At 40.4% G+C, this 12,918-nt stretch overlaps 1 protein-coding gene across 17 annotated transcripts in view; it reads left to right on the top strand.

Annotated features, from left to right (window-relative positions):
* kiaa1217 (KIAA1217 ortholog) overlaps positions 1-12,918 on the top strand; it is a 117,561-nt gene that overhangs the window by 78,724 nt on the left and 25,919 nt on the right. For 16 of the 17 annotated variants that reach the window (XM_005722753.1, XM_005722747.2, XM_005722749.2 and 13 more), the window contains one exon: positions 12,526-12,721. In XM_005722753.1, the coding sequence (XP_005722810.1) occupies positions 12,526-12,721 (196 nt within the window). Of the gene's footprint in view, positions 1-5,758; positions 5,893-12,525; positions 12,722-12,918 lie in introns of those variants that run through there. The other variant, XM_005722757.1, reaches the window with a different exon arrangement.

Below are 12,918 nucleotides of genomic sequence, written 5' to 3'. Positions count from 1 at the left end.
ATAGCAAAACTAATCCCTAAGCAAAATATTAACTGAAAACAATTCACTGATACCAAGAACTCAAGAGTAAAGACAGTGATCAAGAATAATCAATCTCAGAAGCCAATGGAGCATTAAATCATAAAGAACAATTCAAAAGTCCAAAAGGGAAAAACCCTGAGTCCAAAATCCATAACATTGACACTAATAATTAATACAAAATATGATTTCTTCTTCTTCTTTTTCCTCCTGGTTGTCTCACTTGGACATATTATGTCATCATCAGCAGGAACCACGTTTGCCAACAAGCAAGAGTGTTTATAAAGAATGCTATCAAAAATCACAAAATGCAACTTTTATGTCTTCTCTACAAATCTGTCCGTAATAACATCTGAAAGTTTAAATTCTGCTTGGAAAATTCCTGCATCTACTAACAATGTCAGTGTCTACATAGAGAAAATACACTGTAAGCACTTCTCTTGAGTCTTTATGAGGCATTGCAACATTTAGGCACATACTTTTCTCTGTGTGGCCCTGCTACACTCTTGCTCCCTGAAGCCAAGGTCAGCTAGATAAAACTGGCTTCAAACATGCATAGACTCCATGAGAGAGATGTGACCGTGATCAGAGAAAAGAGGAAAAAAACAGAAGAAGTAGCAGAACTAGTCTTGGGGGGAGTGTTGTTCCTGATTTTAAGTAATCTGCCCACACAAGAAAAGATCATTTGTCATTGTCCCTTCTGGCACAATAGTCGTGCAGTGACTGGGACATCACCATGCACACATTCAGGTGTTGCATGCTGAAATATTTAAAACCACGGATGTCTTTTCACAAGACACTCCCTGTGTTGCACCTTGCATCTGAAACCACACAATGAGTCGGTGTGTCCTGCAGGTCTGCGGCAGAACATCTGTTTTTAATTATCAAACCCTGGAAATGGCTCTGGATTGCTTTTTAATAGCATCTGCCACCTCTGCATGAAGTAACACTTTGAGAGCTGCTTTCGGTAACACAAACAAGAACCGCAAGGTTAATGACGGACAGGCACTGACCTGCCAATTAACCAGGGTCACGTGGCGGGGGGGGGGGACGCAGCACCCCAACCGAGGGGACAAGTGGTTTAAAGAGTGGCGCCACGGCTGTGTCTAATCCCGAGTGTCGTTGGGGGTTTGGGGTGGGGGGCGGTTAAGCTGCTCTGACAGAGGGCCCTGATGGACCTGCCACTGATCACTGCTGATAATGAGTGAAGCCAGACAGAATTTTGCACACTGTCTCAAACGCAATGCCAGTGTGTTAATCAGACCAGCTAATCAGGTCTGAGCTCTTTTCAGTCTTCTCTTCAGAGCCGTATTAGCCCTTCTTAAAGTCGCACATCAGCAGTTATCTTCAGATGCATTGTTGGCTTAACGTACAGGTAGTTGCTACAAGGATCTGCAGCAGTCTGATGTATGGGACACGTTTAAGCTCACGCCCTTACATTCCTTTGTTAACACTCAGGAGCATTTCTAATACAGAGGTCAAGCCCAAGGAGCCTTACTGCTGCTTATATTATTTCGTTAACATGGCTGCCCTCTTACAAACCCTAATAACTAAGCTACAATGTTCAGGAAAGGGTGATTAATTATATTAATATTAATTAGTTGTATTCAGCAATCTTAATGGATTCCCTGATCATTTTCTAATCCACCTTTTGCTGGTTAAGATTGCTTAAAGATGAGCACAGTATCTCTGAGGGTCCTTTTTATAAGCATGCTTGACCAGTCAACTGTGCACATTCATGTACCTCTGGTATGAAATAACAACCTCTTGGTCATTTGGTGGTATGGGGATCATTTCCATCCTTTATTGGCCCTGCTGACTTTTTGTCCAAACTTGCAAACTTTTGTCTTTAAACTTGCAGCTTTATTAAAATGGAATGTTATCCTGTCATCGCCACTATGTTGCAGAGATAACAAGCAAGGCTGCTCCTGTAGGGACTCTGTGCACAGGAGAAGGGACTCAACGCCATGCTAGCCTTATTTCACTTAGCACTGACTTCATTATTATTAACACTGTCCCTGCCAATAATGTTAAATTATAGCAGTCAGTGTTTTCATATCATGTGGTCGTGCTAAAAATCAAACTTTCTGTTCTGTCTTTTTAAAATTGTATTTACATATATTCATAGAACAAAAAAGGTTTCTGCGAGGTCTTGAATAATTAGAGATTCGCAAGTGTGGTAAGTTCAAAGCAGGACCCATTGATTACATCCAGCGAACTCTGCAGTGCAGTTTTAATTCTTCAATATTAGTAGTAATAATATAAAAATACGGCTTGCAGTAAAGCCACTCACAAAATTTGCATCGCATCTTTTCCTTTAAAACTCCAAAGTTAGAATCATTATTATTTTAGAACAACTTTACAATTTTAAGGTGTGCTGGAATTAAAAAAAGAGGGATGTGAGGTGAAACAATCTGAATTTAAGAAACCTTAACTTTAAATGAGAAGGGATGTCGGGTAATATATTTAGTGTAATTAGATGGTACAATTAAATGTCTGCCTGTATTATTTTAAAACTTAAAAATAGTCATATTTTAGTTGCTTTAGCTTGCTTGGTGTTAAAATTGCCAAATGAGCTTGCTACTGTATACACCTGCTGGTCAACACATGAGCATTAACATCACCACTATTTGACTAATGAACGATCCACAACAACACGCCTGATGTGGAAGTTTTTTTCCCTAATATTATTTCTCCTCCCTCAAAATAAGTCTAGAAACTTTGAAACCACCATCTGAGAACTACAAACCTTTAGTGTGCAAGCTAGCCTCCCTCCTCTATTTAGCATTGCAGATTTTTTATTTATTTATTTCTTTTTTTTACCTCTTTCATGCTGTAGGAAAACAAAGAAGGTAAAAGCTGCCTTTGTAGTGCTTCTCTGTTTTAAGAGGTAAAGTTGCAAGTCGAGTCGACAAGAAAATGTTCTAAAAAGAGTGTAAATTCAATCTACCTTTTATCTTGTTTACTAGTTTTCATTCTAACTTGATGCTGTAGAAAAATAAAAGGTCAAGGAAAAATGTATTTGCTAGATAAAACATTTTCGTCAGACAGACTCCTGGGCTCAGTTTCGCTTTGGGTAGAAGCCTGAGTAAATGCCAGATTCATTTACAGTGTTACGCTCAATGCAATGTTAGTTTAACACAAAGTTAAAGTAAAGGCATTACTCACTCTGAGCAATCTTAACATAATACACTTCAAATTACAAGTAAGGGCATGTATTATCTATTGAAATGGATTTTGAAAACCATCCCAACACTACAATATAAAATAAGCAATATTACTTTATGTCATAAATTGTTACTGTTCTTATATATAGGCCAAGAGATTCCAAACATCATAACTAGACAAAAGGGGCTGTTTTACCCCTTTTTTGTGCCCTTCTTTTGCAAGCCTTTGCATGCAACCCAGCATCTGGACTCCACCTTAGGCCAAAGGTATGAGCCTGACTTCAAAAGGCACACCGAGAGGATTTTTACCACTGACAGGACCAGTTCTGAGCATCTGGTTCAAACTTCATTTTGATCTCCTGCATTTATTTCCACTTGGCCCTTCTCACTGAAGATAAAGGCAATGCAGTGTTAGGTGCACAGAGGAGAGCAGTGCAGCAACACTAGTCGAAGTCGGTATAGATGCAAAGGTTCACACAGGTTTTACTGTTGCTAAACAAGATGATAAAGAAGATAGGGAACACCTGGAATGTAGAGTAGTGTATAGCAGGCAAGTATGGGCAGATACTGGAATTAATAAATTAGCCGGTTTGACAGAAGTAGAGCGTGTGCTACAGATTCAGTTCTTTACCTTAGCTCTGGTTCGTGTTTATATAACCCTTCACACCATCATGCAACTCAGCCGTGCTACATTGTGTTTAGCGGGCTGTTTAACACATTGCAGTTAGTGCTAACATGACAGCCAACAAAACAAGTGTGTCATAGAGTGGAAACATGATGGTGACTTAGCACCTTAAGCTTTAATTTTCACTGCTCTCCGTTGAAGAAGAGGACTTGAATCTCACATAGCAATTGCGTAACCTCAAACACATGGGCCAGCATTTTGTGTCTATTTATTTGTGTGAATAGCTACTTTTTGGTCTCATTTGCAGCTCAGCAGTAAGACGCTGGAATTAGAAGTGGATACCAGACACTGTATGCTACGGCCAGTCCTTGGTGAGGAGGGGGAAGACAGTGAAAACTAATGTGGATCAGGCTTACTGAAAAGTTCAACCTATTAGTGATTATCTGTCTTTTTTTGTCTGTCTGTGCACACAAACACAAAGACACACCAAAAAGCTCTCCTCTGGGAGAGCGGGTATAATAAATCTTAGGTTCGGTGGAGGAGCTGTGTGGTCTTTGGTGACTTGTTAATTAGGCACGAATAGCAAAGCCATTATCAGGCTTGCTTTCATGGGAGTAGAAGGAGACTTGACACTTGACAAAATACTGTGACTTAGAACCAGAAAAAATGGCCTGTTCATGGTAATCAAAAAAGGTGAGGTGGAAGAAAATCAAATTATGCTGCCTTGTTTCTATTAGATTATACAGTGTGTGTGACATCATAGAGGATACAGGATTAAAAGTGCCCTAAAGAGAAGAAAGCCCTCTTTGTCATGTTGACCACAGAGCTACACACACACACGTATCCTCTGATGCCCAGATATACACACAGGGTGGCTTAAATTAGACCTGGAAAGTCCTTTATTTTCCCCCCAGAGAGAGAGACGCTCTGTGTTGACAGCCCAGGACGTGGATGTGGTTTTTGGCCATGAAGGAATACTCTGTTGCTTTTGTGTTATTTTGGGATGCTCCAAGGGTTGGGAACTACGAAACCTGTCTTTCTGTTGATAAAGTCATATTGAAGAGCAAGTCTGAACAGAACGTGTCTCTCCAGCCCTGTCAGCAAATATTTTGCATGTATTTGTTTGGTAAGAGAGACAAGAGGGTGAGAAAGGGAGATTTTTTTTTTTTTTTTTGTATGTGCACATTTATAGATGTGTGCAAATCGTTGCATGCAAGGCTAGTACATGATCTGTCAGTCTAAGTTTAAGTCTGGGCCTGCTTTCTTATGTAACGGCTTTGAACGAGTGCAAGGCCTGAAGCACAACAAAGCTTTTTAACAAAGGAGCACAAATTGTTTTTGTAATTATCCCAACATTCAATAAAGCTTTCCCAGAAACACTGCAGCAAGGTGATCATACATATATTTTCATGGGTGTGTCCATGTGTTTATACTACTGGATAAGGGCCTGCCAAGCCCTCGAGATCCTTGGAGAAGGGTCTTATCTCCTTGAGACACAAGTGTCATCTTTCTGTCTTCAGTTGCACCCTCAGGCAGTGCGATGGAAGCTGAGATTGGGCTGAGAGTTTATGCTGAAGCTGCTGTTTTAAGATAAATGTATTTAGTTTTTTTCCTTTTTTATCTCAAAATGGAAACCTCATGGAATTTAAAGCTGTTTGCAGGAATCCGATCTTTTGCACCCCTCAGATGTTGCAATGGCCTGAAAATAAGAAATATTGAGCATCATGACTTGTGCAGATGTCCTTCACTCTCCGATACAGTCTTAGTGTTACACAAATGTAAAAAGCACACAGAAAAACAATGGCTTCCCCCTGCTGTCTGCCTGGTGTGGACTGTGTGTGTTTGTATTGTGTTGCTGGATCGTTAGGGATGTGGGAGAGTGTGTGCATTGGACTGGGCGCAGGGGGGGCATCCGCTGTGAGGTAGAACAGAAAGAGAAGGAAGCTGGACAGGGCAGTTGTACTGAGTGCTTCGAGAGCTGAAATAACACTGGAGGAAGAAACCCTGTTTCCCTTAGGCCAGGGAGTTTCCAGTCTCACATGGAAGTCACCTTCGGAAGAAGACTGTCATTTCTGAAGCATGGTAAATGCTGTCTTCACATATATTTATTTTTTACATCTAATGTGGAACTTGATTTTTGCTTGATCATATTCATTTAGCTAAATCTGTACTTTTATTCTTGTATGCAAAGTAAACGAATACGACACGAAACAACCTCGTGAAGTTGGCGTTCTCTACTTCATGACCACACATTGACGATTACATCCGATGGGTTGCGCAGAGTTGCCGTTTTTTTAACCTTGCTTGTTCAGTGGAGAGGGCGATGTCTGCTAGTGATAACCCTGGCTCACTTGTATATGTGTGAGCAGATAAAATCAGTTGGGGAGTGTTGCTCAGCTGTTGTCCAGCATGTCCTAAGTGGTGTAAGAGATAATCATCCTGCAGTGCACTGTGGTTACATTTGATTTTTCGGTGTAATATTTTACGAATGAGATGGTAACAGTCAAGGTTACTGTTTGCATATACATTTTTGGAACTTTTTATTTTAAGTAGTAGGATCTTATCTTTTCACACTTCCATGGTCAGCTGTAGACGCTATAAATGAATGCAACAATTAACCAAATATAACCATCTCTGGAAAGGTCATCTGGGGATTTTGATGAGGGGATTAGAGGAGGAATGCATCAGAGGTGGGAGGGAGGGAGGGATTCGGTAGCAGTGAATAGGAATGGATGACTGGGGGATTTTGGAATAATGTCATTTAGGCTAAGGTAGACAAAGGGTGATGGTCTGTCCACAGACATACAGACTGAGAGCTGACCAGCTGACTGACAGGGGCTTTATGCTTCGGAGTTGTGTAGAACTGCAGCGGCATTAAGTTTTTGACTCACGTTTGCTAATTAGCTCTGACAATTTGGCGCTTCCATTGTTGAACTCTTTTCTTGATTATGTTTTACTACACATTCATTCCTATCGTATCAACTACGGCAGGTCCGATCTGCATGAAAGAAAACGGTGGCTCGGTGTACTGTTAACCCTTTGCTCAACTTGTCTCATTCTGATATCTCGCTTATAGCACCAAGTTGAGCGAAGGGTTAACAGTACACCGAGCCACCGTCGTCTTTCATGCAGATCGGACCAGGTAATTACAGTTGGCTCTAGCTCTGCTCCCCAGAGCTCGAGCCAAATTAGCATCTTAAGTGGAAAGCTGTGCTCACAACAGTTGAGTTTGTGTTTAAAGCTTCAACCTCAACTCTCATGTTTACATTCTTTCATGTCCAGCAAGGAAGTATAGAACGAGTCAATGAAACCTGTTCCTCTGGTTGCCTGTGTGCATTCTTTGTGTTTGTTTACATAGAATATGACGTGTGAATGAACACTATTGTAGTCGGACCCTGGTAGTGGATGTTGTTTAGGCTAATACAGCCACAGACGGGTCGACTTTGGCTTTTTGGGATGCTTGTGAAACCTGCATTGTGTCTTTTTTTTTTTTTAAAGATCTCCAATGTTATGCAGCCCAAAGGGGAAAATGATCACCATGACTACAGGGAAAGCAGACTAATACCCCTGTTTTTAAGGTGAAAGCTAGGCTAAGCTATTATAACACCACGTTGATTCTATAAGAAGTCAAGCTCCAATCAGTGGGCTTTGTGTGGACTGGCAGCAGGTGGGGTGCATGGCAATTTTTGGACCATATCTATACTTAAATCTCAGTGAATGACACAGTAAGACCCTGATGGTGGCTGCCATTATTCTTAACAATTGTAATTTACTTTAATCGCCCCAGCTCAACTCCGCATGTCAACCTGTCAGACTAAGACCAGGGGACCGTGATATAACATATTCTGCTCTGCTTTGTGAAATCATGTAACATTGTCCTTGCAGTGAAAGTAGCATTGCAATAATCAAGACGGGTTACAGTGAAAAGCACCCACACTGTACACGCATGATCACGAGGTGGAACTATAGTGAAAAGTGAATCAAGTGAAGTGTACGGGGCATGGAATGAAAGAGCACTGACCTATAAAGTTTGAATATTACATGTATTTTGTTAATGCAGACATGCAAGCCAACGCTTGCTTTCTCATGACAACATACTGTTTGTCAGACCACTGTTGCATAAATGTTTGCAGGATGTCCTGGGTTCGGGTCAGATTTTCTGGAACAATGGCCTGACTCACTCATGCACACACTGAGTGTCTCTGTGTATCCGTCTTTCTTTGGCTTTCAAACACACACACACACACTGGGACAGACAGAGTTTGACTAAAACACTTTTATCTTGCATCTATTTTCTCCGCAAGCATGGTTGTTTGCCTAATTATTGCTTGCCCACACTGTACAGTTTTTGACATCCATTTAATATAATAAGGCTCCAGCAAGTAGTGTTCAAGACAGTTCTTTTTTTTCCAGCAAGAGCCTGAGGAAAAGGCTCTAAGCCACACAACATCAGCATTTAGATGAGGCAAATTCCACTGAGTTATTTCTAGAGCTGCTCTAACATACTCTAATCATGATGACTATTTGACACAGGTTTACTTTTTTTAAAAAAACAAAAAGGAAAAACAGGCCGCTGACACTGGCTGCAGCACCAGACAACCAAGCCGTCGTTGAAGTCGACATTTTCTGATTTCTTTGACAGATTCGAGCTTAATTTTCTAGACACGTTCCTTCCCAAGGGGCTATTTTCATCAGTTTATGACTTGTCATGTTCCTGTGTATGAGCTAATGTTGATGTCTCAGTTTCACATTCATCATAACTGTCAGACCCAATGTGGTGTACAGAGGCAGTCGCTGCTGAAAAAGCAGAATCACAGGCCGTTTGGTTTTGACTGAAGTGAGGGGAAATTGCTGCTGTGGAATGTACTATAGGTATGTGTGGGCAGAAGCAGGTTTTATACTGCTAATCAGCGGGCGGTCTGTGGCTTTCACATTTGGCCCTTAAGGCAGGAAGGGGTAAGCTTGAACAGGAAGCGTCTGTGGCTCAAATACTTCAGGACGATATGATATGTACAGAGATTTTGTGTTGAATTGAGAATCTATGCACGTATGCAAGTGAGGGAGAAAGAGACGGAGAAGTTAATCTGAACTAAACTGTTAACCTTTTGAGGAGACACCTCATTTGTCAGATGTGGAGTGGTGTGGAGTGGTTTAACTTAATTACCCCACCTCTCCACAGGGAGGTAGAAGGTCTCATTTGCAATTTTCTCCATCGTTATGTTTGACTCCTTTCGCTTTAACAGCCTTTCTCTCCTGTGCAATAACTGTCACATTGTACCCATTGTAACATTTTCTAGAAATTAAAAAAAGTACATTTTAAATAAGACAACTTTCCCTTTGAAGTAAAATTTGAGTACATATCCAATAAATATCCTTTTCTTTTTTTTAGATTCTGTACTATCGAGGGTGTGCCATCCCAGCATTATCCACTGTTTAGTGTAAAGAAGGAAGCATGCCTTCCATGTGAATGAGATTCATTTTGGATGTCAATTTAATGATGTCTCTTCTTTTGCATAGTCAAGGTAGTGTACTGTCACTGCAAAGAAATGCTGCTGCTGTAACAAAGAAACGTGCCACCATTGTTTAAAGATCTTATCTTGAGTACTATGATGAGCCATGGATACTGTTTATGTCACTGAATAGGGTGTAATAGTTTCACAGCCTGGTCGATTTGTTGAGGGCCTGAAATTATCGGCAGATATTCGACGGTCTATCAATGTTTATAATGGTTGATAAATGAAAATCTAAAAAAATAAGAAGAGACAGGAAAAACACCATTCCATCATGTTATCAGTGTTGAGTTGCTCGTTGACCACGAGGCAATCTGCAACTTCCGTTTTAGCAGCATGCTTGTCTGGAATGGCACAAACGCAACAACCAGTAGAGCATAAACAAATAAATAAACAACTGCAAACAAGTTTTGTTAGGAAATTCTGTTTGTTTTGTGTGTCTGAATGGGAAAAAAAAAACGGTACCAAATATCGGTATCGATCCTTAAAATCCTGTATCATTCTGGCTCTAAAGCTTTAGCCCCTATGCTTCAATTGAAGTTAACTGCTTTTTCAGTGTGATCCTGTCCCATTAATTTAGGGCACAATGCTGCCAAGTAAATAAGGTGAGGGAGAAAATTAAATTAATGCAAATATATATCACATAGGTTCTTCCTGTGAAACAGTTATTGGTATTTTTATTGAAACATAAAAATAAAAGTCACTTTAAACAGATTCTTCTTTGACACTCTACTGCACTATAGCCATATTGCTATAGCTTATTGTGGCTAAATGTGCTTGTATTTAAAATATATATATATATATACAGTAAGTACCAAAAATGATATTTTCTTACTTTAACTATGGTTTTGGTTTTCTATCATTTAAATTAATAGTTTGAGGACCTTCTAATTAAATATGCATTTGAAGCCAGGCGGGGTTTAGCTTAGCATAGCTTAGCTTACCTTTATCTTAGCTTAGCATAAAGCCTTCAATCAAGGAGGAAACACTCTGTTCTTAACTAAGTTACAGCAAAGAACAAAATGATCTAATCTTCCTCTACTCCCCTACATTTTGAGTTCCAGCCAAAACTATGAGTAATTAAAGTTTTTGTTTACTGATATCAGCCTCATGGCCAAGCACATCTGAAACCACGCTATCAATTCGCACAGCAAACTCAGAAATGTGATCCTTAAGGGAACTTAAAGTTAAAGTCTGAATGTGGCTGCCGCTTTCTCCACTTCAGTATTTTTAGAAAACACTGGATTACACTGCCAGACCACTCTGACATAATTACTACCTACAGGTGATGGAAGAAACCAAAATGTTTCAACACTCCCAGGGGTGACACAGTAGCATATGAGAAGCAGGGCCACCAACAGTGAATAAGGTCATGTATCATTCAGTGGTCAGATTAAATTCCAGACACATGACTGGTTTCAGGTGACAGCCCAACTGTGTGTGACCTCTCTTTTATTATTGTTATTATTATTTAAGTGGCTATCGTCATGTATTAACAAAATAAGAGTACATTTTTATTCATTACTTTAAATCTCTGAGTCCTGCAGTATAAGCATATTTTAATGGAATTATAAAAGTTGAGTTGCGGCTCACCAATTTGCCCAGCTGCTGTGACGGTACTTCAGAAAAATGCTTGCATACTGACTCAGCAAACATCACACAGGGATGTGAAGTTTGATGAGCTTAAATGGTCTTTTTTTTTTTTAAAGGATATGGCATTGTATAAATGGCTGCAATTAATGTTATTGTAGACATTTTTAAGAGGTAGGATTTGTAGGATTATCATGTCAGTGCTAATTTTAACAAACGTAAGCATATAAAAAGTGATGATTTAAAGTAAATACAATCTAAGACTATGTTTAACTTTTGCACTTAGGCTGTCTTTGCACTTAGCCTCATTCCTCTGTTCTATGGCCTGCCGTCGACATTGATTCGTTGCCATGGTTCTTCTGTTTTGTCAGATGAACATTTCTTTTCCATTTCAACCTCCCACTGGCATTTCTAAGCTTTTTGCTTTTTTGTTTTCTCCTCTCCTCTTTTTTCTTCCATCAGTCTTTACAGGCCATGCTCTCTTCCCTTCACTCTGAGCTTGACATTCAGAGGTATTTGATGAAAATCCAATTGCCCCACAGAGTTAGTCAGCCTTTTATCTTATCTGCATCATACTGCAGTGTTGTCAGAGTGTGTGTTTGTGTGACCATGTTCGCACACTCGCTAACATCTGCTTTGTGACCATGTTCCTAAAGCCAAGTGCCCCCTTGTCTATCAGTGTCTGCCCTGTCTATCAGTCTATCAGTGTCTGCCCTGTCTGTCAGCCAGCCTTGGCTGTCAGGTTAAACTACATCTGTCAGCTGCACTTATCTTAATATGCTTACATTCTTTCTTTGCCCTTGCGAGTATGAGTGTGAGATAATGGCAGCATGTGCAGGCTGGCTTGTTCAAGATAACCCATAGGACCTGGCCTGGTAGTCTTGTGCCTTCATCTGCTATGGCTTTACATTGCCATTTTTGATGCCAGAAAGGGGAGCAATTTCATAAAGAGCCCAGTGTTCAGAGTTTTCCCCTTGAGGTGGAGCTCACCTTACCTTACCGCACAATAGCTCAGTGGGCTCAGGAGTCAGGTCACAGATCTTCTTATTGTATCCCTAGCTCGAGGATGCCACGCCATGCAGATATGATTACAGAGAAGTGAACTGATCTTCACGTTTTGATCACACAAGTCCTGATGTTTAATCATTGGTTACTAGAAATTTCTCTTTCTGGAACAACATTTTAGGAATCTCTTTGAACTCTTTTAGGGTGTTGGTACTTTTAGTAACCATGCATACCTGTGGGTGTGTATTTAATAGCAGCAGAAGATCCTGTAGTGCGTGTATTAACACTTTGTTGCACATTTGCATGAGTAGACTCATAGTTTTTTGTGTGTTGCTGCAGTCAAAGTCAAAGTCACCATCAAAGATTTCTTTTTCTCGCTTTTCAAAGAATGTGTGTGACTCACAGCACACCTGACATTGTCAGGAAGTGTTATTTCTGCTCCACTAAATGCATGATAACACAAAGAAGTTTCTTATACTGTGAAAAAAATATTTTTTTTTGTTGTGTCCTTGAGAGAATGTAATACTAAAGCATGTAAAGTATCATCTTGTGTACACTTGTGTACAGGGTATTGCTCTTACGGTGTTGTTTCCATGTGCTCCCATTTCAGAGCAGAAGCCCAAAGCACGGCGCCAGCACCCAGCACAGTATCGGCGATCAGGTCGACCACCTGTCCTTAGCCTCCCTGGAATCATTGGACACCATGTCTGAGGCTGAAGCGCCCACAACCTTCACCCGTGGCAGCCGGGTTCGTGCCAGCCTGCCTGTTGTGCGATCGGCCAATCAGACAAAGGACCGCTCACTAGGTATGCTGGATGTTATATTAGTTTTTGGGTTCATGGCAGTTCTGTTAGTTTGAGAAAATTCAGTTGACAATCTTGTAATGCTCTATTTCAAAATCCCCAAATAAATTTGCTATAAGGAAGTTCCTGTATCTGCCCTGTTAAAGACTCACAGCATTAACTAGCATTAGTAATGTTTGACACGTTCTTTTAGCATAACC

Source organism: Pundamilia nyererei, unplaced genomic scaffold (assembly GCF_000239375.1).
Source record: "Pundamilia nyererei isolate P.nyererei 1_Seehausen unplaced genomic scaffold, PunNye1.0 scaffold00007, whole genome shotgun sequence".
In the NCBI taxonomy this organism is placed as follows: Eukaryota; Metazoa; Chordata; class Actinopteri; order Cichliformes; family Cichlidae; genus Pundamilia; species Pundamilia nyererei.
The sequence above is the reverse complement of the archived record's forward strand: the minus strand, read 5'-3'. Positions and strand labels throughout refer to the sequence as shown.